Source organism: Pelobates fuscus, chromosome 2, assembly GCF_036172605.1.
Source record: "Pelobates fuscus isolate aPelFus1 chromosome 2, aPelFus1.pri, whole genome shotgun sequence".
Lineage (NCBI taxonomy): Eukaryota > Metazoa > Chordata > Amphibia > Anura > Pelobatidae > Pelobates > Pelobates fuscus.
The window spans coordinates 159,842,516-159,868,668 of NC_086318.1; the positions used below are offsets into that span (position 1 = coordinate 159,842,516).

The 26,153-nt window shown below is 38.1% G+C and overlaps 1 protein-coding gene across 1 annotated transcript in view; it reads left to right on the top strand.

Moving 5' to 3' along the window:
* DLGAP2 (DLG associated protein 2) overlaps nt 1-26,153 on the top strand; it is a 331,780-nt gene that overhangs the window by 292,623 nt on the left and 13,004 nt on the right. Inside the window, exon 10 of the mRNA XM_063442905.1 lies at nt 4,926-5,017. Within this exon, the coding sequence (XP_063298975.1) occupies nt 4,926-5,017 (92 nt within the window). The remainder of the gene's footprint in view (nt 1-4,925; nt 5,018-26,153) is intronic.

Genomic DNA, 26,153 nt, shown 5'->3' on the forward strand with positions numbered 1-26,153 from the left:
AAGCCCTTTATTATCATCCCCAGCGGGGCCTGGCACTTTTCCTCGGGGGTTGGCAGAGGACCCAGAAGGGGTTACACCCGTAGGGGGTTGATCCTCGCCTGACTCGCCCTCAACATAGGAGTCATATTCCATAATATCGGAATCATCTTCCACACTCCGGTCGGTATCCGACCCATCATCCAGGGCTCTAGCCCGTTTCCACAATCTAGCCTTTTTAGCCCGGCCAGGGGCTCTTGTGCGCATGGGATGCGCGCTATCTGCGACCGCCAGAGGCGTGTCAGTCATGGCAGGCAAAGCCTGCATCGAGGAGTGGGAGCCGATATGTCGAGACTTTGCCTTCGCCTTACGGGCACCCGGCACAGTTTGGGCAGGGGAAGGGGACCCCACACCCAGGGGGTTAGGGGCAGCCATGGAAGGCAAAAACACAGAGTGAAGTGACTGGGTAAAGGAGGATGAGACAGCCCCCATAGCGGAGGCAATAGCCTTTTGAAGGGAGGAAGCCATAGTAGCTTCTAATAAGGCTTGGAGTTCCTGAGAGGCCATAGCACCCTCAGGGTTATCTATTGGGAAATCCCCAGAGGGGTCAGTAGGCCCATCCTTACTATCCTGCATAATGAGGCACAATAGAAAAACGGGCACTAATATAAGCCGAAAAGGAAACACTAGAAATGGGTTGATTAACCCAGCAGAACAGAAAACAAGCTAAACCTGATCGTTGGTGTAGCAGGGGAACCCGGAGAAGGACAGGGACCGACCGCACGGCAGAACAGGGTGATGCGAGTGACCGCCCAAAATGGCCGCCGCACGTGTCAGAGTGCGCTCGCGGACCGGCTCCCGGCGGGGGAAGGGGCGCGTGCACCTACCCGCGCGGGCAGCCCGCGAGAGGGGAAACGAGCACACTCAGCTGCGGTCACAGAGAAGGACCCACGCGGCAGAGATAGCGCTGAGAAGCGGCAAACAGGGATGGGAGGGAGGGGAAAAACAGCCCGCGGCGGCGGGCAAAGTCCCAGGGGAACCCCCAAATACACCAACGATGTGGGTACCAGAAAATATCAACAATGAATAAAAACAACAATAATAGTAATAAGCATAATCAGAAACATGAACCACAAGTAAACATCACAAAACAAAATGCAATGAGTAGGAGAGCTCAAGTAAAATACTTAGCTGTCTGAGGAAGCAGCAAAGAAAGAGGGGGATTGTGGGAGACACAGGACTTATATAGCTACTTCCTCTATTATGTGATTGGCTGCCTGTTGTGCCTGTACAGTTTTTTCTTTCGTTTTTGATAATATTTATATTCCTCTATCTTTGCTGCTGAGGAAATAAAGAAAGAGGTATGCATAATATGAGCCTCCGTGTCTTTAATAAAATTTGAAGTATAAACTGAATTTCTCTAGGTGCTCATCATATCGCGAATGTCAATGGGTAAAGAACAGCTGATATAGAAATTCACCAGCTTTGGTGTTATTTGTTTTTTCTTACAAAATATTAAAAAAAAAAATGTATTACCAGAAACAGAGATGATAGATTTACACTCAATGGCTAATTCCTTTTTTAATGTATTTTTTTGTTAGTTTTTTGGGGAGTGGATGGAAGGAAGGGGGTTCTGCTGCTGCATTCCTCATTTCAGCTCTTCTTCCACTGATGATAGAGGAGAGGAGTTGTGGAGAAAAAACACACTGTATTTGTCTTCCTAGTTTCTTTCCTGGCATATTAGTAATGGGCTTACTGAAAACACATAGTAGCAGGTGCCCATCAGTTTGACTTACATTTATTTTGAGTTGGTTCGATATGTATAGCATGCCTCTGTGCAGTCCAAAGACTGATGAAGCCCTAGCTGTGATTTAAAAAAAAAAAAAAAAAAAAAAAAGCATATAATATTAAAGATACATAATGCTGAAGCATATATTGGGGACAATGATGTCATAATTTGTAATTCACTTGATCTTCATCCTTGTAATTTATTATAATGTGTCCAGTATACCTTAATAACATTATTTTACCCTAATATTTCATCACATTACCAAGTCTCTTGGTATAGCTGGCCAGTAAGTGGATGATGTATTATGCTGACTTTGATAAATTTAGGTAAAGTCAAAGCAGAACAGAAAGAAATGCATGTAAACTCTTAGTAGATTATAACCACAAACTGCAATGATATGCATGCAGCACATGTTTATGTAGTTCTTTTCCAGGTGAAGTCAATGTATCATTAACAAAGATATGGGTCCTGCAATGTCATTTCCTTATAGGTGCAGTATACTACAAGGCTATATTTTAAAACAATTACCAGGTTCTACAAATTTTCAAGTGCTTTAGGGTAATAACTGGACCAAAAATGTGGCAATGAGCAATAGGATATTTGTTTGAGCCTACTGTATAATTTTCAAGGAAATCAAGGCTATTTTATTATGTAATATTTTTGGTGTGCAGTGACAAAATGGAAGATATACTCATAGCATCAGACAACATGACTTGTAGCAATCATATCAATTTATGCAGCAACACATTTAAATTAGTGAAATGGCGGAACATCAGAAATGGGGGAAGGATCCAAATAATAAAGCTAAAAACACAATATACATACAATTATAAAGACCAGAGGAAGGCCTCAAATCAAAGGTTGGTGCACAGTAAAAAACAGTAAGCCCCAGGGCTGAAAACATGTCAACACCTTGTCACCAGAAACACGCAGTGCTCAAGTCCTTCGCCCCAGGGGGTTTGTGTTGGTTCCAGCATCGCTGTTGCCTCATCAGAATGACCCTACAGAGCAGTGAGTTCTCTAATGGGGACAACCCCGAGCGTCTCCCATCACCACAAGGCTCTACTTTGGAGAAACAGTTGCTCAGTACAGGCATCAAAGAGTTTCCTCTGCGCTGTTTCCTATACCCTTCCATGGTAGCCTTCAGGCTTAAGCAAGACCTGCCATTTAGACAGCTGAACCTAAAATGACTTACAAGTTGAATTTAGACAGAATATCTCTTGACTGTTGGCAACGCTTAGGTTTTCCACAGCCACCCAACCATCTTCCAACATGTACAAGTGCACTACAAATTTTGTGCAAAGGGGGGAAGAAGAGGGCTAGTAAACCATACTCCAGAAGCCTGGTGTACCTCAGTGTGAGAAAGGGGACACTTTTATTTTAGGGATGTGGCTGGAAATGAGAATAGTGAGCAGAGCTGATGGCTATTTATAGTATTGTAGCCCTCTTATACACATTAATAATTTATAGCTCTGAGAAAAAAAAACATTAGGCTATACATAAGTGATATAAAGATTGAGGTCCACATCAGGAAAATTAGAGGTATGCAATTATTAAATACAGTGTGTAGATTTAGTAACCAATGAATTGAGGCATCTATGAAACCTCTACTTTCAGTGGCTCAAATAGGGCAACCATTGGGTCCTTTCATCAGGAGGTTTGGTCATGTTGCTTGGGCAACTACAATGTGAAAAAAAGACTGTACAATTTTGAAGTTATCAGCTTTTGTTATGCTGTATGTTCAGACAAACAAGTAGTTGACCCCTGTTAAGCAATCCTAGCCATTCCATTTTTTTGTCTTGTGAGATAGGCAGATCATCACATGGCATACTTTAGAAAACATAAATGATGCTGATAAGTCTCTTTTTTATATAGATTATGTCACTATAAAAACTGAAACATAACATGTCAACTTTAAAGAGGGACTGTAGTTTCCAGGATTTTTAATATTCTGTTTACTTTACAAATATTTGTGAGATGTGAAAAATGAAATGAAATGTAGAAATCCACATGTTATATCCTGAAACTCCATCTTGGCTCCCTGTCAAACATTGGTATAAACTTCGTCCTTTGCTTCTGGCCATCAGCATGGAGAAACAAAGTAAGAAGAAAAACTAAAATAATGTCTCTATGCCTTCTGCCTTCTCTTTTGCAATGTATGCCCTGACTGTGCCTGGACTCTTGGGTGTAGGAACCCGTGGAGGATAAAACCCTCTCCGCACTCCAGAAAATCTTGTGTGGATTTTAAGATCGTATGTTTCACTGTTTAAGATAAAAACAAAACAAAAAAAAGGCAAAACATATGTTAAAAAAATGAGTTATATCATTCCACTAAGACACTGCCTTGTGATAATATATAATTTTGACTGTAGTAAAATAATATCTAAGTAGGAGTGGGATAACTGTGTATGGCTCTCCCCCCTGCCTCCTTCCCCCCTCCATTTTCTTATGGTCCTACACGATGCCTGGACTGAATGGGATTAGGATGTTATTTGCTAACTCTTTAACCCCTTAAGGACCAAACTTCTGGAATAAAAGGGAATCATGACATGTCACACATGTCATGTGTCCTTAAGGGGTTAATATAAGTTTTGAAGAAAACTAAGCTTCACATTAAAAAAAAATCTTGCCTTCAGTGATTGTTTGATCCAATGGTGTAGAAACACTTATACAACTAGCAATATTTCTAAAATGATTTGGTGACTTTAAATATACGCTAGTTTATTACTAACCTCTCTTTTGTTTCAGACAATAATGCACATATTCCAATTACATCTTATATCTTTTGTTTATATATTTTAAACAATGAGTTTTCAGCTAGTATTTTTATGAGTCCAACAACCACTTATTTTTATAATTTCAAATATGTATCTATAGATTTCCATGTCATAGCTTTAAACAATGGAGGTGCAAAAGCAGAATAAAAGCTATTTTAACGTAAGTATTTTGAAGTAGGATGAGCTGAAGGGCTTTGCTTCATAACCCTAATGTCTAGGATATATGATTGAGATGTGTTTTACCATGTGAGTGATTCCACATTACATTTGTAGCTCTTTATTTGTCTCTTAAGGTTTTCTCTTACTGTTACTTTATAGTAGAATAAGTGCTGTAATGTAATTATTGTCAGTCTTTTCTTCTAAAGTCCCATTCTTCTTTTCAGATCTAGGTAAGATCCGGAGTGCAGTTGGTAGTGCTCAGCTACTTATGTCTCAGAAGTTCCAGCAATTTTACTGGCTTTGTCAGCAGAACCTGGTAAGTTCATTATTACACACCTAAAATGAAATGTGTCACCTCATCTCACACATTTCACTTTATTACCGTTTCCCCAAAAATAAGACATCCCCTGAAAATAAGGCCTAGCTTATTTTCAGGGGATGCTCCTAATATAAGCCCTACCCTGAAAATAAGCCCTAGTTCAGTTTCTCTGAACATAGAATCGCGGGATATCATTTGCTGGTAAGCTTGGGATTTGCAGGATTCCATGCACTAGTAAACTAATCTATGTTTGAGGACGTTTCCCCGAACATAGATTTACAGGAGTCCATGCGCTAGTGAACTGGTCTATGTTCAGGGGAATTCCCCCAAGCAGGTCGCTTTCTTGCACATGCTTGCTAGTGCATACTCAATTACCAACGCAATCGCTTTACATCTGTGTCGTTAGAACGGAACCCACTCAGTAAGTGAGGACCACCTGTAATATATAAAAATAAAATATCCTTTGAAAAAAGTATGTTTTTTTGAATAAAAATTAATGTAAGATCCAGTCTTATTTTTTTTGGGGGGGTGGGAATGGAAATATTTATTAAAAATGTAATTAAAAATGTATGTATGTTGGAAACTTAAGGCTAAGGTATGTGTCAGTGTGTTTGTGCTTGTTTATTTGTGTCACTGAAACAGTGTCTGTATCAGTGAGAGTCTGTGTGTGCACCACTGAGTGTATGTCAGTAAGTGTGGGTCAGTGAGAATGTGTGTTAATTAGAAAGTCTTTGTGTCCGTGTGTGCATGTTTGGCAGTGAAACAGTGTGTCAGTGAGAATATGTGTGTATCACTTACACTTATAAGCACTTTATCTGCTTCACCCACAGGGCTATACTCAATAAATACAACATTGTAACAAACTAAAAGACAAATTGCAAAATATATGCAAAAATAATTGATTATTTTTTCCAACCCAGCGTTCAAAATTCCTTTAATTACATTTTCTTGCCTCACTTCTTTACATTGCTCTAATTGTTACACTAATACACAGAAATCACCACTCTAGAACTTTTAAACAAAATAGAAAATGCACTTTGAAGCAATATTTTTTTTTAAATATAGTTGAGTAGGGATCCAACTGAAATTGCAAAGTTGCATTCCTAAAAGAGGAAGTTGCATAGCAATTAGAAAGCTAATAATATGTTTTTGCAAATACACAGTTAATAACGTGGAAACATAACTACCACAAACAATTCCAGAACAGATTTATGCATAAATAAAAAAATGTAGAATTTCCACAACGTCCACCACCAACTTTAAAGCGATACTTCAGGCACCCAGACCACTTCTGCCCATTGGAGTGGTCTGGGTGCCAACTCCCACTACCCTTAACCCTGCAGCTGTAAATATTGCAGTTTTCATAAACTGCAATAATTACATTGCAGAGTTAACTCCTCCTCTAGTGGCTGTCTACTAGATAGCCACTAGAGGGCACTTCCTGGTTTCTAGCACAGGTTTTCTGTGCTAGAGCGTTGCTGGACATCCTCACGCTGTGTGAGGACCTCCAGCGTCGCTCAATTCCCCATAGGAAAGCATTGAAAGCATTTTCAATGCTTTCCTATGGAGAGGTTTAATGCGCGCATGTGCATTAGGTCTCCCCCACCAGCGGCCGCACATGCGCGATCGGTCTCCCCTGCCGGATGACGTCGTGGGCGGACCCGAAACCACCACCGAGGGACATCGGCGGGGGTCTCAGGTAAGTCACGGAAGGGGGTTTTCACCCCTTTAGCAACATGGGATGGATGGTGGGAGGGAGAGGGGACCTGCAGTGCCAGGAAAACAGTTTGTTTTCCTGGCACTGGAGTGTCCCTTTAAGATTGTGGTATAACCACAAAACCCCTCATTTTTAGCAGCCAAGTTAAATGTAAAAGTTACATTTAAATTTAAAATGTGGTGCAAAAATGTAGAAGCAGAGTTATGTTATGTTATTATTAAATAGCGCCAAAAAATTCCGTAGTGCTTTAGAGTGGGTGGACGAACAGACATGTTGTAACATGTTGTAACCAGGCAAGTTGGACACACAGGAACAGAGGGGTTGAGGGCCTAGCTCAATAAGCTTACATGCTAGAGGGAGTGGGGTAAAGTGACACAAAAGGTAAGGATAGTATAAGACTAATGAGAGTTACAAGAGAGGAATCAGTTGGGAGCTATTAACAGTTTAATTGATACGCTTTTATGAAAAAGTGGGTTTTTAATGATTTTTTGAAGGAGTGGAGACTGGGTGAGCATCTAACGGAGAAGGGAAGTGAGTTCCACAGGAACGGTGCAGCCCTCGAGAAGTCTTAAAGGCGAGCATCAGAGATAGGAGTGCGGACAGAAGATAGACGTTAGTCTTCAGCAGAGCGTAAGGGCCTAGACGGGGCATACTTGTGTTTTAGTGAGGATAGATAGATGGGAGCCACATTATGTAGAGATTTGAAAGCAAGAACCATAATTTTAAATTGAGCCCTATATCTTACAGAAAGCCAATATAGGGACTGACAGAAATGTGAGGCGTGGGAGGTGTGGGCGTACAGGAAGATGAGCCTCGTCGCCGTTCATTAAGGTCTGTAACAAGTTGGGAGCACGTAAGACCACTGAGAAGCAGATTACAGTAGTCAAGGCGAGAAAGGACAATGGAATGGACCAGCACCTTAGTGTGATCTGGCGTTAAGTAGGGTCGGATGTGCGCAATGTTTTTGAGATGGAAACGACAGGATTTGGCGTTAGACTGAACATGAGGCATGTAGGAGAGGTCGGAGTCAAAAAGAACACCTAGGCAGCGAGCCTGCATGGTGGAGCTCATGGTAGCACCGTTTACTTGGAGGGAGGCAGACACAGGAGAAGCAACACTTGAGGGAGGAAAGACTAGAATTTCAGTTTTGGTCAAGCTGAGTTTAAGGAAGTGGGCAGCCATCCAGTTAGAAATAGCAGAGAGGCCGTCAGAGACACTAGTCAAGAGGGACGGGGAGAGATCAGGAGAGATAGACAGATAGATTTCCGTGTAATCCGCATAGAAATAATATTGGGGGTCAAAGGAACTAATGAATTTACCAGGGCAGGCAGTATAGATATAGGACATTAAGAGACCAAGGACTGAGGAGTTGGGGAGAAGAAGCAGAGCCAGAGAAAGAAACACTGAAAGAGCACTGGAAGAGGTAGGAGGAGCACCAGGAGAGAGCAATATCTTGTAGACCAATATTGCGGAGGATGAGAAGAAGCTGTTGATGATCAACAGTGTCAAAAGCTGCAGACAGGTCAAGGGGAATTAGGGTAGCGTAGTGACCATGAGATTTTGCAGCGAGTAGATCATTGGATACTTTGGTTAGTGCCGTTTCCACAGAGTGCTTAGTGCGGAAACCAGACTGAAGCTGGTCTAGCAGAGAGTTAGACTAGAGGAAATCTGTCAATCTTGCATACACAACTCTTTCAAGGATCTTGGATGCAATCGGCAGTAGCGAGATAGGACGGTAGATGGATGGGGAGTTAGGGTCAAGGTTGGGCTTCTTTAGAATTGGTGTTACAGTTGCATGTTTGAAGGATGATGGAAATATGCCAGTGGAGAGAGAGAGAGCTTGAGAATTTTAGTGAGGTGGAAAAAGAGAAGAAGACAGAGTATGGATGAGATGCGAGGGAATTGGATCTAGGAAGCAGGTGGTGGGGCAGGAGGACTGAAGCAGAGCAGAAACCTCTTCCACTGTAGCGGGTGGGAATGAATATAGAACAGCAGAGGGAGTGAGGTTAGGGGAGGAATTGTAAGGGGAAGAAGAAAGACGAGAGATCTCTTCCCTGATTGTAGAGATCTTGTCAGTGAAGTGAGTGGCAAAGTCTGAGGCGGTCAAGTTAGTAGGTGGAGGAGGAACAATAGGGCGAAGAAGAGAGTTAAATGTGTGAAATAGTCATTTCGGTTTGTGGGAGAGTGTGGTTATGAGGGTATTGAAGTAATTTACTTTTGCAGAGGAAAGAGCCAAGCTGTATGAGCGCAGCATACATTTATAGACTTCTTGTCTTTAAAGCACATATTGTGTAAAGCAGAATTTACTGGGGGGAGGATTTTTCAATTAGTTTCAATCTGCAGCCTCCCCATTGGTTATGCTGTAGACATGAAAGGTATTCCACAAGCTTCTTGTTGCTTAGCAACTCCAAATGTTTACTTTCGTAATACAGAGAAAGATCTGTTCAGGAATCCTGAGGGACATGGATCGAAATATTTCATCAGCAGGATACCTGTTTATAATGGAAGATATTTTGTTTTATTTAGAAAGCATCATGTTAGCCAGAGGCTACCAATCCCATTTAGTCCCTTGTAAGATTTTTCCTTGTAATGAGCATTGGGTGATATAGCTCTTCTCTATAAGCCACACATTTTGTAAAACAGAACATACTGGCGTGGGGGAGTTTTTTTCAATTAGATTCAATCTCCAACATCCCTATTGGTTATGCTGTAGACATAAAAGGGATTCTATGAGCTTCTTGTTGCTTAGCAACTCCAACGCACCTTTTCCAGGAGTAAGAAGAGCAGTAGGAGAGCAGCACAAAATAGCATCTTCATTCTTTTATAATATATGGTTATTGCAATGAAGTAGACATATTACATTTTTTTTTTAAAGAAATATTAAAACAGGTCAGATAGGAATGTATACTCCTAGCCTGTAGTATGTACTAGGCTGCAAACTAATGAAGACAGATGATATAAGATAGAGGTAGCTGAGGGGTAATACCAATTAACATATAAAAGAAGGGAGGGGTTAATCGCTACTAGATAAAGCTTAAGTTTCTCCATCAAGTCCAGGCTATATACAGCTAGTTTTTGAGACTGGAACAAATCCCATGCAAGATACCAGAAAGCTTAACACCTTATCATCATAGTCCAGTCCAGTACTACCTGATAGCTGTGAAGTCACAGGCAATAATGTTTACATATTTGCAGTACTAAGATCCGTTCCCAGTCACAACTATGACCTGTAGAACACAGTGTAAAGTCCAAACTTGGTATGCTGTCAGGTTCAAGGACTGAGCTGCGTGCGAGGTCAGTGCAGAATACGCTTTCCTTAAAACATGCTGTGCCAGGACATGCCACAAGGCAAGAGTTGCACGTTGGAACTTGAAACGCTACGGCTTGTTGGTATGATCAGGTCTGGCAGTCACTTGGTGTTCAGGAAGAAATCTGAGCAGGTGTGCCCACTGTTAGTTATACAATCCTGTTTACACCAGCTGGTGCCAATATTTCTATGGCTATGCTGGTATTGGGTGACCCGGTTGAATACTAGTGGAATAGTTGCTTGAGTGCTGAATCCTGATCCAATAACCAGATTGGAGATCATCCCTTCAAGCTTTCAGAATGCCTGAAGACAACTGGAGAGGAATACTAAGACATGTTCGATTACATTATCTCTTTAAGAATCTCTGAGATGAGAAATTAATGAAGTTCAATCAGTACATTCATCTTATGACACCACAAATACTACCCTCAATACTTGACTTCACTGGCCCAAAAAGATTCACCTCTATTTTTATATTGAAAGATATATGCATCCTCTTAGGGCTGCCTATTACATAAAAATCAAATCTATCAGAAACTAGATAGTCCAATGATCATAGCTACTACAGCACAGTAAAAGTTTGACTCATGTCCTGGGGAGCTACAGTCAACCAATGAGCTAGTTTAGGAGAGCTAACCTCAAGCTATCAGTACTGTAAGAAGAGATACTTACAGGACTATTCACTAAAATGAGAATTCAAAGTGAACTACAAATTTAAAAGGTCACAATAGTTTTAGGAATGTAAACCTGTATTTATAACACTATAGGAACCATTTGCCCCATCCTCACGTGTGCACTCCCAACAATGTTAAAAAACCCTTTAACCCCTTAAGGACACATGACATGTGTGACATGTCATGATTCCCTTTTATTCCAGAAGTTTGGTCCTTAAGGGGTTAAACACTTACTTGAGTACGCCAATATCCCTCAGGCCTGGGTCAGCCTGCTCCTCCACCGATGTCAGCCTTCCCTATTGAAAAGCATTGACTCAGTGCTTTCCTGTTGTGATTTTGAAGACGCTGGACATCCTGCTGCCAAGTGTGCTCTCCAGCGCAGGGAGGGAAGGAGGTAAGGCAGAAAAGAAGGCAGGAAGGAAGATAAAAGAAAAGTATTTTAGGACCCTGTAAATAATGTTAATGCAGTGCTCTCTGCATGGTCCTGCAGATTGGGGGCCAACCAGACAAGTCCCTTGAATCCTTCAGTGGGCAGGCAAGCCCCTTTTTTGGATGGGCCCACACATTTTGGGGTTTTGTCAGTGACCTGTCAATGGTGACCTCTCTTCTCAAACCCGCCCACCAGTTTGGATCTGCATACTTCCCTAAGTTGGTTATGTATATCTAACCTCAAAACAGATCATCCCCTTTTCTGCCAGAAAATGGATCATCCCATGGTCACCACAAAATTAATCCACCCATAGTATAACAACAACTGGACCATCCTATACCTTCTAACATTGGGAGGTAAGGATTTGTAATGGGTGGGCGGGTCTTCACGGGCTGTCACTTGGGACGCAACTTGTGTTATGCCTTTAAATGTGTGAATCTCCCTGGGAAGTGTCAGCTCACTGGGGAGGTGTCTCAGCATGGCCTAACAGACTGACCAAAATCATCCATGACGGCCTCCAACATATAGGATCATGCTAATAGTGCTGCTGAAGCTCTTTGCATGGTTCTAGTGCCCACCACACAGGACAAGCACATCTATTGAAGCAATCATGCTGTCTAATGAAACATTCCCCATATGCTGGAGACCAGAGAACTAGATCGGACTGCAGGACAGGACCCCATAACAAGGACTGTTTCACCAAAAGTGGGACTTTTGGGAGTCCTGCTAGTCTCTTCAATAATTTGGAGTTGAATGGAGCAACATTTCTAATCCATTTATTTTATTGTGGGGAATGAGACCTGTGAAATAGGCCATGACCAAACTTGTGTGAACAATCAGTAGAAAGAGTTTTATTCCATATATTATTATTATTATTATTATTATTATTATCATCACCATCAATATTGATAAATAAGAACCAACATATTCCATAGTGCAATAGGTTAACTAACAAAAAAGTAGTTGCAACAAGACAAGATGAACATGCACACACGGTAAAGGGGTATTATTGGACAAAGGTAAAAGTTATTTCATTCATAATAAAATTTGTTGTTATGAGATGACATATCGCTTGCTAGAACAATTAAGGAAAAAAATAATTTTACTAGCCCTTTGTCTTCAATAGGTTAATGGATAAAGAGCTTGTTGAACTTTGTCACCCATTAAATACTTTTGATGCAAGTGAACTAATTCTGCATGAAATATAGCCGGTACATATAGGGTGAGAAAGCACTGTGGGCCACAGAACAGCTCCTCACTCAGATCATTATTCCTAATTAATTTGAAGTCAAGATAGTTAATGGCTTTATCACTGCTTGAGTTTTGTCTTCTGTAAAATATGTTTGTATACGATTAGCCTGTTTCCTCACAGAAGGCAGTCTCTGTTCAGAGTCATTACATTACTCTAGAAAGTCTCAAATAATATCATCTGTAATTGTAAGAGTGCCCATTATGGCTTTTTCACATCTCATAAAACTGAACCCATGTTGCCAACTGCAGAAATTGAAACAAATTATAGAAGAGTACATATAGCAGAGCTCTGAAATCTGCCTAGTTAGTTTGCTTTATGTAGGGTGTGAAATACCAGTGGAATCTGTCTTAACAGCTTGTGCTGTCTGCATTCTTGGAGGAAGATATTTTGATGCTAAAGAACAGGAGAAGACCTACATTAAATGACAAGTCCCTACTTGCCCCTACTAACCAGGTAGACAGGCTGGTCCAACCAAGGTATGGACCAACAAGTAGCATGACACATACACTGAACATATCAGGGAGCAGTACCTTGATGGGGTCTTCAGATTCAAGGGTATATGAAATAAGTAAAACAAACAGAGAGAACATAGTGTAGTAGAGGGGTAGGCAACTTTTGGCACTTTAGATGTTGTGCACTACATCTCCCATATGGTCCTTACAGCCATAATGCAGGCAAAGAAGGAAGGTAGATGTAATCCACAATATCTGGAGTGATGAAGGTTGCCTACCCCTGGTGTAGTACATTGATGTTTTTACTATGGGAAAAGAAAAAGATACACCTAAAGTGTATGGAGCTATGAACTAGCTCCAGTTGTAAAGCATGGCACATATGGGCTGGAAGTCTTGATCCAATAGGTTATTAGTTCCAGCATATATGATATAGTGTAGTATGTCAAAATTCCAGCAGGATAATATAAAATATATATATAAAGTGCACACTTGTATTAACTGGAGCCTTCTGATTGTTCTTTGTATAGAGCTTGGAGTTGAATAGTTTTTTTCACAGATATATGCAGGTTAAGATTTTCAGCATAAAAAATAGTGCACACTGTGTTAAAAAGTGGAATAAATTAATAGAGATGTAGTCACTTAGTATAGAGCAAAATATGGTTTAGCTCAATCCAAAGGTATGGTATATTCTCCACCAAGGAAGATGATGTACCAGTGTCAAGATAACAGGAAGGTCCATAAATAGTAGTAATATATACATTTTATTTAAAATTAATATAAAAACTAAATAAAATAGTATAATACACCCAAAGTGTTTTTACACAGCAATTCGTTTTTTTCAAGTGTTAGATAGAGAGGACCTTCACTGCTTATATTCCAGAGAACAACATTTTAAAATAATGGTCACATTATGTCATAGGTCATGTGACCATTTGTTAATTAACTTGAAAACATTATAAAATAGTTATACGCCAATATTATAAGCGGCTAGCGGAGAGAAAAAAAAGAGACCAGAATAGTGTAAAAATGTTACTAACGAGCCTTTGAACATTTTAAAACAAGGAAAATAAAAATAATAATGAAAAGATGGCGTAAGATGGCACCACGGATTGCGCCACATGAGTGGCATTGAAAAATAAATTAAAAGGCTCCTAGAGCATCAAGTGACTTATGACGAGCGTTGGGGAAAACAAAAATCTGAAATAAGCAATATAGCAGCCAGCATGAAAACCCCTGACATGTGAAGTCAATAACATGAATGATCTCATTATCTCATTATGGCACCTGTCAAGAGGTATATTAGGCATGCAGTGGTCAGTACCTACCAAATGTGGTGCAAAGAAGGACAATTGATAAACTGGCATCTAAATCATGGGTGCCCAAGGCTCATTGATGCACATATGGAGCTAAGGCTAGCCCATCGGTTCCGATAACACAGAAGAGCTACTGTAGTTCTCTTTGCTGAAGAATGTAAAGCTGGCCATGATAGAAAGGTGTTGCATATGAGACTGTGTAGCACCACCACTGAAAGCTCCTTCAGTGGGGACGTAAGTGCCAGAACTGGGCCATGAAGCAATGGAAGAAGGTTGCTGGGTCTGATGAATCACCTTTTCTTTTAGATCAGGTGGATGGCCATTTGCGTATGTGTCATTTACCTGCGGAAGAGATGGCAGCAGGATACACTATGGGAAGATGACAGGCTGGCTGCAGTCTGGGCAATGTTCTGCTTGAAACCTTGAGTCCTGGTATTCATGTGGATGCTATTTTGACATGTACCACATACCTAGAGATTGTTGCAGATCATGTACATCTCTTCATGGCAATTGTGTTCGCGGATGGCAATGGCCTCTTTCAGCAGGATAATGCACCTTGCCACACTCCAAAAGTACTAATAGTTCAAGGGGTTGCCTTGGCCTTCAAATTCCCAAAATCTCTAATCCGATCCATGGAGGCCCCACCTTGCAACTTGCAGGACTTGAAGGATCTGCTGCTAATGTCTAGGTGCCAGATACCACAGGACCATACCCTATGAAGTGCTCTATTTCAACCATATATTCTGATAGTCAGCTTTGGGAATATAAGATATCCTAATTAAAGGGACACTCCAGACCCATAAAGCACTGTAGTTTGCTGAAAAGCATGATGTGTGAATAGTGTGTCCTCTTTTTATTATTTTACAAAAAGTGCAGATTTCAATAGAAATTTACAAATAAATTCAGCTAGTTACACCCCCTGACTTTAAAGCAGACAAAAGGTCCTGTTACTTCCTGGTTTGGTTTACCTGCCCTGCAGAGACTTCTCATTGACATGCATTAGAAAGCCTGTGATTGGACAGTCACAGAAATTCTAGGCGGGGTTAGAAAGGGAGGAATTACAAAGGCAACAGACAAGAGATCGGCAAGTTTTGCAAGCTGACTTTAGATATAACTCCAATTAAAAAAAGGCATAATTAAATACATGCACATTTTCATTTGGGGTATATCTACTAAACATTGATTTTTATCTATATTGTATTTGTGTCCCTTTGCGTTTCTTCTCATTAACTAGGGGAACAATTTGCAAATTAGAGTGATTTTTGGTGATTTTCAGCCAGTTGCTGAAAGAGAAGACAAGGTTATTTATATAAGGATAATCACTAGTGTGGTGGCCATAATGTAAAAATGACAATCTGGAGAGTTAATATAATATGTACAATCAGGTCTTTTGATAGTCAAAACGGTTTTATTTGAATGCATGTATTGGTACCTTTGGGTGCCTTTGCCAGTAGCATCTGGTATATCATCAGTAGGATGTAGATAAATATAATACAACCAAAATCTGTACTGTTCTTCCAAATCCAACAAAGCTGAGGGATATGGTATCAAATTAAATTTAGTCACGAATGCACTATCCATAGGAAAACTGATTTCCACACACAGTCACAGAAATACATGCTGCAAGTTGTGAATTTATGTTATTTGTGCACAGCTCTCTATTCTTTTCATATCAAACTACTAGTGTGACAAGCTTACACAAGTTAAAGGGACACTATAGGCTCAAATGATTAATGTACCTGTGGTGCTGGAGTCCAAATCATAATTAATTTATTTTTTATTAAATTTTAAATATTCATAAAATAACATAAACTTAACATGACAATTGACATTTACTAATTGAGTATACCATCTCTTAAATTTAACACATACATACATACATATAAGCGATGAGTTTCCATTTGTCTCCCCCAGGTTATTCACTTTGTATAAAAAAAACAAATAAGCAAACAAAACACAGTTGAAAAGACATAGTTATACCGTGTATTAATTTAGTGGGTCTAATCGAGCTAAAAAAGCTATACACAACTCCCAAGCGGAATCTCAAGCATTAGTAGTGTTTTTAATCCATTTATCAATATCAATATCTTTCTTAGTTTTATCCAATTGATTTATTAAACCTTTTTCCATTTTAACTGGAATAATAATTGGTCTTTAATTAGAACCCAATTAGTCATTATGTCTTGTTTCCAAAATCTGGCTACTAGAATTTTTGCTGCTACTAATATATGAATAAGGAACATTTTTAAAATTCTATTGGCATTAATTAGCTCAAAATTTAATAGGAAAACCCCAGGCATAAATGGAAGATCTAAATCAGTGATCGGTTGAATCTGATAATGTAACTTTTTCCAATAAATTTGGAAGATATGTATAAAATCTCCTCTTCTTGTTTTACATCTTCAGAATAGGTCCTAAGAACTGTAATTCATCTTAGCCATTAAATCGGGTACCAAATAAAATCTATTCATGATTTTGAATTGTAGTTCAGTTCAAACAATTAACAGTTTTTAAAACTAAATTCCATGAGTATGTCCATTCTGCACCTGAAATGTTCATATTCAAATCTATTTCCCACTTTCTAAGTGCTGGGAGTAATAAAGCTGATTCTGAAATTCTCAAAATATTAGAACATTTTTTGTCTCAGATCCTGTAATAAGTTTACCTAGAAACTCGTGTACTTTAAGTTTTTCAGTAGGACAAAAGGTGTTTACAAATGTTTTACTCCTTAAAAAAATGAAATATTCAGTTTGCGGTATAGCATATTTCTCTCTAATATTTTCAAAGGACATGATTTTCATACATGGCATGACATCCTCAATTTTATCAATACCTAAATTGGTCCATCTGTTTAAATTAAGGTCTTGAATATTTTGAGCCAAAATTTTAAACGGTAAGGCATTAATAATATATTTTCTTATCTTCAATTCTTTTTTCATCTTTTGCCACATTTTGATAATGGACTTCACCACAATGCTTTCCGAACTCATCTTTACCAAACAAGAGTTGGACTCTTCCATGGACCAAAATAAATACAGGACCTCTTTATTTTCAACTCAAACCATCTTTCTTTCTTAGACAGAGGCATTTGTGTAATAATACAGTAAAATAAAAAGTTTGCCTTATAATACTGCTGAATTAGTGGGATACTTTGTAGTAATTAGTGCGATTTTGACTTCGTTAGAAATATTACTTGGTAAAATTATTGATTTATCCATATTCAGTTTATATCCCGATGCCTTTGCAAATTCTTCTATAGTTATTATAAGCTGTGATAATGATTTTACCGGCTCTTGTTAGCACTACGTCATCAGCATACATATTTATCTTAATATTGCTTTTGTTTGGATTAAAACCTAAAATGCCATCATTTTGTCTTATGGCCTCAGCTAGGGGTTCTAGTGACAATATATAAAGCAAAGGGGACACCCCTGTCTAGTTCCATTCATTAAAGAAAACCAACCAGAAGTAAAACCTTGGCCCATAACTCTAGCAGTCGGTGTTGTATAAAGTACCCAGATTTGTTCATAGACCCTGCCTTCCTATCTAAACGCAGCCAGAGTTGAGTTCGGGAACTCCCATCTGACCCCGTCAAATGCTTTTTCTGCATCTAACGAAACGGTCAGCAAGGGAGTACCTGCCGTCTGTAATGCGTTTAGGATGTCTATCAGTCTTCTAGAATTATGGAATGATGATCTGCCCGGGATAAATTCCACTTGATCTCAATTTTTCAAACCGTCAATTACTGTTTTCAATCTTTCTGCCAACATAGACGAATACAGTTTAATGTCTATATTCAGCAGAGAGATAGGTCGATCATTTCTAATTAGTTCTGGGATTTTGTCCTGTTTGGTATCGGAACAATATTTGCCTGTAATAGTTCATTAGGAATATTGGAAGACTTTCCAAAAGCATTACACTTCTGTCAAATCTTTTTTGATATTATTTTTCATTAGTTTATAAAAAAAATTATTAAAAACTATATTTTTAGTTATTCATTTCTCACACTAAAATAATGAATCTACCTTCAATCTCCAAAACCTGATGAATAATGTTTAAAAGTGATATATTTTGAAAATACAAAAGCCAACCCTCTTTTTTTTGTTGTTAGTTAGGGCTGCACTTATAACTATAGGAAAAAGTTTCAAGTTAAAATTATGTTTATCCTCCATAGTCCAATGTGTTTCTTGGAGGGCTCCAATATGAATATGTTCCCCTTTCATAAAGTCTAATATTGTGTTTCTTTTAAAATGTGATCCCCCTGTGCATTAATTGTCACTAATCTAATAACCATAATCTAAACAACTTGAATTCTCACCTGGAAGGACTAGGAAACTCATCGCTTTACAAAACATAGACAACAAAAATAATTTACTCAACTGCCCATACATGACAGTATAACCTCCATACACCAACACCTTGTACCTTACAATAGGTATCTTCTACTCTACTGGAGAATATCTCTCCCTACCACACTTGTCGACAGTAACCTCACCAGAGTGACGACTAAATCCCTTATCTAAGCCTAATGATCCTAAAATGAACAGAAACTTAATCCCCTAGGGCCCTTACATTGGCCCCAATGTCTCCTTACCAGATTCTTTCTTTCTTTCTCTTTATTCCTTCCTTTCTCCTTTTCCTTTTTTTTTCTTTGAGCAATTAGTTGACTCGAAGAAAGAGAGAGAGAGAGAGAGAGAGAGAGAGAAAAAACTAACTAAAGAACAAGCATACATTAAAATTCACACCTTCAATTTATATGTGCAATTATCCACTTCACATTAACTAAAATCTATAGAGTCTATCTAAATATTTAGACCAATCTATATAGGTCTCTCTAACCAGTGCTTAATAGAAACAATTTTCTTTATTTTTTCCAATTCTTTCTTTTATTTCACACCTTTTTCCCTTCCTATTTTTTCTAATAAAAACAATTGTCACAAATGTAAGTATATACTATATGTAAATTATGTTACTCTATAATATTAGTTTCGTATTATACATCCCCTTCCTTTGACAATATTTACATAGTAGTATACTAACAATGGTTCCATACTACCCCTCACGTTTTTGTACTAAAGTTTAAAATATTCCTTACTTATTAATTTACATATTTTTACCTCTACTCATATCTTAATTTCACATTATACACTGAAGAAAAAAAAAACCCCCAAAAAAACCACCCAAGTCTTAAATTGTTTAGATGGGTCAATATAGCACCCAGTTTCACAATTTGTACTTTTGTATTAAATGTTTTCCTTCCTTTCTTCTTTCTTTTCTTCATTAATTTTCCTTCCCTTTTGGCAATATATTCAAACGTTCCCTTATATTATTATTCACCAGATGTGCATCCATTTTGTGTTCGTGGATTGATCTGTGTAATAAAAATTCAACTCTAATTCATATTTCTTCTTACCCTTTTACCTCTTCTTCCCAAATCTTTACTCAACAAATCCCCTCTATTTTAACACTATTATATACAGTGTTAAAAAAAAAAACCACTCAGGTCGTAGATTGTTTAAATGGGTCAATATAACACCCAATTTCACTATTTTTACTTCCATATTAAATTTTCCTTTTTGTTTTCTTTTTTCATTCCATTTTTCCCTGACAATTTATTCAAACGTTCCATTATACTATTATTCTCCAGATGTGCTTTGTTTTGTGTTCGTGGGTAAATCTGTGTAGTAAAAGTAAAACTCTAATCCATATTTCTTCTTGTTCTTTTAACAATTTTTACTCCATAAATCCCTCTATTTAGACATTATTTTAGCATACATTTTTTTTTAATGTTCTTTCCTCTTCTTCTTCCCTTTCTGCTACTTCTCTGTTCTTCTTCTCATTTAAACTGTTTTCTTCTCTTCATATATAATTTCTCTTAATTGAAGCTCTTTTCTTGAAGCCACTATTTAAGCAACTGCGGTTTCTGAAAGGTACATTTTTGATTTTCGTAGTTTAGGTTAAAACGTATCTGGAAGCCCCATACATATTTTATTTCTTGTTTCCTCAATATAGTAGAGGACGCCTAAGCTTTCCTCTTCATTCTTGTTTACAAGGATAAGTCTTGGAAAACGTTTATTTGAGAATCTTTTAAACCTTTAGCCGCACAAGCATGTATCACTTGTGTTTTAAAGCGAAATTAATACAAGCATATGATCGCATCTCTTGGTACGTGTTCTGGAACGCTATTGGGCTTCATAAGCTTTTGACATCTTTCGATGTAGTTAACTTCCTTATGTGGAAATAATCCAAGGGATTTAAAAAAATCTTCACAGAAGTCTTCCGGTTTAGTGGCTATAATATTTTCACGAATGCCTCATATTCTAAGGTTATTTCTGCGTGACCTATCTTCGAGATCACCAATTTTAATAATTAAACTTTACGGGTTTTTTTCTTCCCAAATTTTCAACCTTTCCGCGTTGGTCTGTGTTTGTAGAGAGATATTATCCGTCTTCTCATCCATAGCCTTGAGTCTCTCTCCAATCTTGGCTAGGTCACTTTTAATTTCGCTAGAGGAAGTTATTATTTCTGCTTTAATTTTAATAGGTTGTGCTTCAAAACATTTAGTTAAATGCTCTGCTGTAATAATATTTGGTTCTACCCAATGATTTTCTGAAGAACCTCTTTCTGTGTCTGACTCTTTATTTTTCAGTATTCTGAGTCATCTTGTATTCTGGGATGAGTTCCTCTATCTGACTGTGGGGAAAAAAAATTAGATGCTCTTCTTTCTTGTGGTTCATTTTGTTTTTTTTTATATATTTTTTTATAGTTTGTTTGCTTTCTTGCATTTTGTTTTTTAAGTCTATTTCCTTCTCTTTTTCTTCTATCCTTCTCTTCTTTTCCTTTCCCCTTTTTCCTCTCTTTCTCTTTTCCTTTTTTGCCTTTATCTAACCCCACAGCAGATTTATGTGGTGTTGTTCGCTATAGCTACGGTATATAATTCACAGTTCTCAGCATAAAGTAAACAGTATTGCCACACTCAGGTTATGCACCGCTTTACAAACAGAATGGTCTTCCCTTATATTGTGATACATTTAGAACAAAATAATTTAAAGCAGGTAGTTTACATCAATTTTCTTCTTGCCATGCCAATTCAGTCTTCTTGTCACCTTTATTTCTTTTCAATTAATTTTTGGTCTTTACTTCCTAAAGAAAAACTCTCCGATGTTGGCGCATGTATTCTTACGCGTGGCCGTGACCCTGCTCCCTTTACTGTTATTCCTCTCCGCCGTTTGTCTTTCTTCTTTCCCCACTAAAGCCCTTCTGAAAATTGCGGGTGCCGGTAGTAGTTTTCAGCGTCTCTGTCCATCAGTACATTTGCCTAGAGCTTCTTTCCACCGTGTTTGCTCAGCGTCCAGCATTCAGTGTTCATTAGAACCCAGCAAGGTTACCCACAAGGCGTAGGCAGGCGTGAGTGCGTACTTCTACATCATCCCCCCTGCTCAACATCATAATTAATTTATCGAAAAGGGGGGATGTACCAGCGCTAATGTGAAACACCAAAATTCATATATACCAATTGGATATAATATAATATACTTTAAGCTGCTATAACACCAAAATCTTATCTTTTAATCAAACGGATGAAAATGTGGGGTGATGGTGAAGCGCTATATATTGAATAAAATATAGGAAATGGAAATAATATTGGAGATGAGTGAATATACCTGAATAAAACTTCTTTCTTGCAACCTTAACCTTGATATAAGATTCCTTAAAAGTATAAACACAAAAAATATCTCATAGTATAAAACTGTAATATGCACAGTAAAATATATACATAAGATCTTTCCCACTCACACTCTCTAGAGCCAAAAGATTTTAGCTCAGTTCTGGCGCCTGTAGGGTCCGTAAAGGCGACCCTCTCCCTTCTTGGGAACCTTTGTTCTTCCTTTTTCAATCTAAGATATAGAGCATATATAGTGCAGTACCTTTGGTAAAAATATCTTAAAATGTATAAAATATAAGAAGGGGTACTCACAAACCCAGAGCCTTCAGTATAGGTATATTGTGAAGATCCTTGGACCAGTTCCTGCTTTTATATCCCTTTTTCTTATCCTAATCCAAACACACGAGAGAGGCTTGACGCGCAGGGCATCACGGTTACCATGGTGATAGCCCGCGAAATTAAAAAGCCCATACAGCAACAATTAGGATAAGAAAAAGGGATATAAAAGCAGGAACTGGTCCAAGGATCTTCACAAAGACTTTTTTTGATCCAGCTGAGGAAGCCTATTTGGCGAAACGCGTCCTGGAATATGAAAAGACTGTAACTATTGGACTTTTTTGATTTTGCCTATATAGTGGATATTTGTATAGAAATTGTTTTATACTTTTATATACTTTTAAAGTGATAGTTTAATAAATATATTTTTACCAAGACACTATTTGGCAAATTTCTTCCTGCTACAAGAAAGAAGGATTGTGGTCCTTAACCACATATGCTGTCCCATTGAGCCTATACTGAAGGCTCTGGGTTTGTGAGTACCCCTTCTTATATTTTATACATTTTAAGATATTTTTACCAAAGGTACTGCACTATATATGCTCTATATCTTAGATTGAAAAAGGAAGAACAAAGGTTCCCAAGAAGGGAGAGGGTCGCCTTTACGGACCCTACAGGCGCCAGAACTGAGCTAAAATCTTTTGGCTCTAGAGAGTGTGAGTGGGAAAGATCTTATGTATATATTTTACTGTGCATATTACAGTTTTATACTATGAGATATTTTTTGTGTTTATACTTTTAAGGAATCTTATATCAAGGTTAAGGTTGCAAGAAAGAAGTTTTATTCAGGTATATTCACTCATCTCCAATATTATTTCCATTTCCTATATTTTATTCAATATATAGCGCTTCACCATCACCCCACATTTTCATCATAATTAATTTAGTTTATTCAATATTGTACCAGAGAGTCCCCAGCAGCCTATAGCGTGCCCACCAGTTACAATATGGTGAAGGTTGAGTTATGCTCTGCCTCTTGACATAAAAATCTTACCAGTGATTGCTGGCTGTGAAAGGTTAAGAGAAGAACCCTGCCTTTGCCATATTGTCATTGGGGGTGGAGCTACAGGATGCCTGGGAGCAAAACATAATGCTAAATATTGACTAAACCATTTAAACATCAATGTATCACCCAACACTTGAAACATAGAAACATAAAATCTGACAGCCAAAAAGAACCATTTGGCCTATCTAGCCTTCCCAAATTTCTAAATACTCTCATTAGTACCTGGCCTTTTCCTAAGTCTAGGATAGCCTTATGCCTATCCCACATATGCTTAAACTCCATCACTGTGTCAACCTCTACTTCTTCAGCTGGAAGGCTATTCCGTGCATCCACTGCCCTCTCAGTAAAGTAATACTTTCCTGAAATTATTTTTAAACCTTTACCCCTCTAATTTAAGACTATGTCCTCTTGTTGTGGTAGTTTTTCTTCTTTTAAATATAGTCTCCTCCTTTACTGTGTTGATTCCCTTTATGTATTTAAATGGTTCTATCATATCCCCCCTGTCTCGTCTTTCCTCCAAGCTATACTTGTTAAGTTCCTTTAACCTTTCCTTGTAAGTTTTATCCTGCAATCCATGAACCAGTTTAGTAGCCCTTCTCTGAACTCTCTCTAAGGTATCAATATCCTTCTGAAGATACGGTCTCCAGTACTGTGTACAATACTCCAAGTGGGGTCTCACCAGTGTTCTGTACAATGGCATGAGCACTTCCCTCTTTCTACTGCTAATACCTCTCCCTATACAACCAAGCATTCTGCTAGCATTTCCTGCTGCTCTATTGCATTGTCTGCCTACCTGTAAGTCATCAGAAATAATCACCCCTAAATCCCTTTCCTCAGATGTTGAGGTTTGTACTTGAGGACTTCAGGCACTATAACTATAACACCTTTAATCAGTTTAAGTGGTTTTGGTGCCTACAGTGTCCCTTTAAATCTGTAGATCAAGCAAAGGTAACCTTGTGTCTGTACAACAAAATAACTGAAGATGCTCCCATGTGACTCACACATTATTTACACTAAAACATGTGATCTTCCATTTTGAAGGGGGAAAAAAACATCCTTTTAAAACGAAAAATAATTTCTACTTGCAGTGATTCAAAATAATTGTAAAATTAAAATATAGATGCGTACCTAGATAGTTCTCTGAAGGTCTCACAAGTAACAGACAGCTTATTACACCATTAGATGAAGCATGCGATCTTAGTTTAATCATAAATTACAAAGCACTCAGGAAAATAGCAGATCATGGTTAGTGGTCAGGAAAATGAGTATACTGTACATTCTTCCCAGTCTCTAGATGCTTTACATATGACATTGGCTGAGAGCAGACACGTTCACCTTTTCAGCACGCTTTAGAATGTCAAGTGTTCATCAGAGTTTACATATTATTTTTTTTTTGGGGGGGGGGGGAGTTTTCATTTCATTAGTTATGTCAGTTAATAGGGTTTGAATTAAAATCATTTCACTAATCAAAAATATTAGGTTTAAGTATGTTGAATAAGTTTGAACACACTGCCATCTAGTGGATTGTGTCTTTATCAGCGACCAACAGGAGTTCAGCAAAAAATGCCCAAAATATAATAACTCTCTAAGACATATTAAAGCACGGCCCGTAATATTTAAGTACAGCACTAACTGCATGCTAAAAGTTTATATTTTGAAATTATACCAAGTTATTGCAATTAAAACAAAGCTAAATACATACATTTTAATGCCATCTGAGTGAGGGCTAAATTCTGACAGATGAGATGTTTTTGACTTGTAATTGTTCTTCAGCTTACATTTGTAGAGGAAAGTTTTTTTACATTTTTATTAACCCTGTAGATTTGAAATTTTACTTTGAATTCATGCTGAAATTCCCATTTTAGTGAATAACCCTGATATTTCAGTACAGGGTGACTAGTTAAAGGGAAATTGTGGTGCCAGGAAAACAAAGTTGCAGTCTGTATGTGCAGTGTTTTCGCTATAAAACGCTGCACATACAGAGATTAATCCCTCTACTGCTTAACGTTTAATTCTACCTCTGTCTGCGTCATTGGCACGTCATTAGCTGGGTTGTCTTAAAGGCCCGTGGGCACAGCAGTGCACTGGATTACTGCCTACACAACCACTCACAGGAATAAAAATTCTAATTATCAATTAAAAAAAAAAAGCTTATATTTATTGAAACCTCCAGCAAAATCAGTGTTTAAACATTACAAAACATGGTGTGCAGCAGACCTTAATCCAAACAAATATAACATGAGCCTTGACGTTTAAAAACAAGAAATTCAACATAAAAATAGTACTCAGTTAGTAAATCATACAGACGGAGATAGCACAGTATGAAATTACTATGAATTATTTATTATTAATCCAGCCTATGGGGCCCCTATGCTTATGGGGCCCCAGGCAACACCCAGTGTGCACACCCGTTAAGACTGTTCTGGACATTAGCAAGCCCAGAACAAGAGTTCCAGGCAGGCAGACTTTCTTAAAACACTAGTATTTTGTTTTTTGTTGGAATTACCATTTAAGCACCGAACAGTAGTTACATTCATAAAAAGAATCAAATGAAACTGCTGTGCATGTTTCAGTAATTGTTTTTCATGCATATGATTAGTCATGGTCACAACACAAGCTCTCTTATAGCTTCAGTGAAAATAAAGAGTGTATACAATATGAACATATTGTGTGGTAGCTGAAGTGCTACAAACCACCTGAGGGGGAAACCCCTCACACCACTCAATATAACATAAATGAATACATACTGTAGATGGTAAATCACACTTCTGGATATGTCTGTAAAAAATGTATATAACACACACAATAGTGTAATACAGTTTGTATAACTGAACAGTGCAGAATTCTCAAATGAGGTACTCACACGGCTCCACGTTTGTGAGTACCTCATTTGAGAATTCTGCACTGTTCAGTTATACAAACTGTATTACACTATTGTGTGTGTTATATACATTTTTTACAGACATATCCAGAAGTGTGA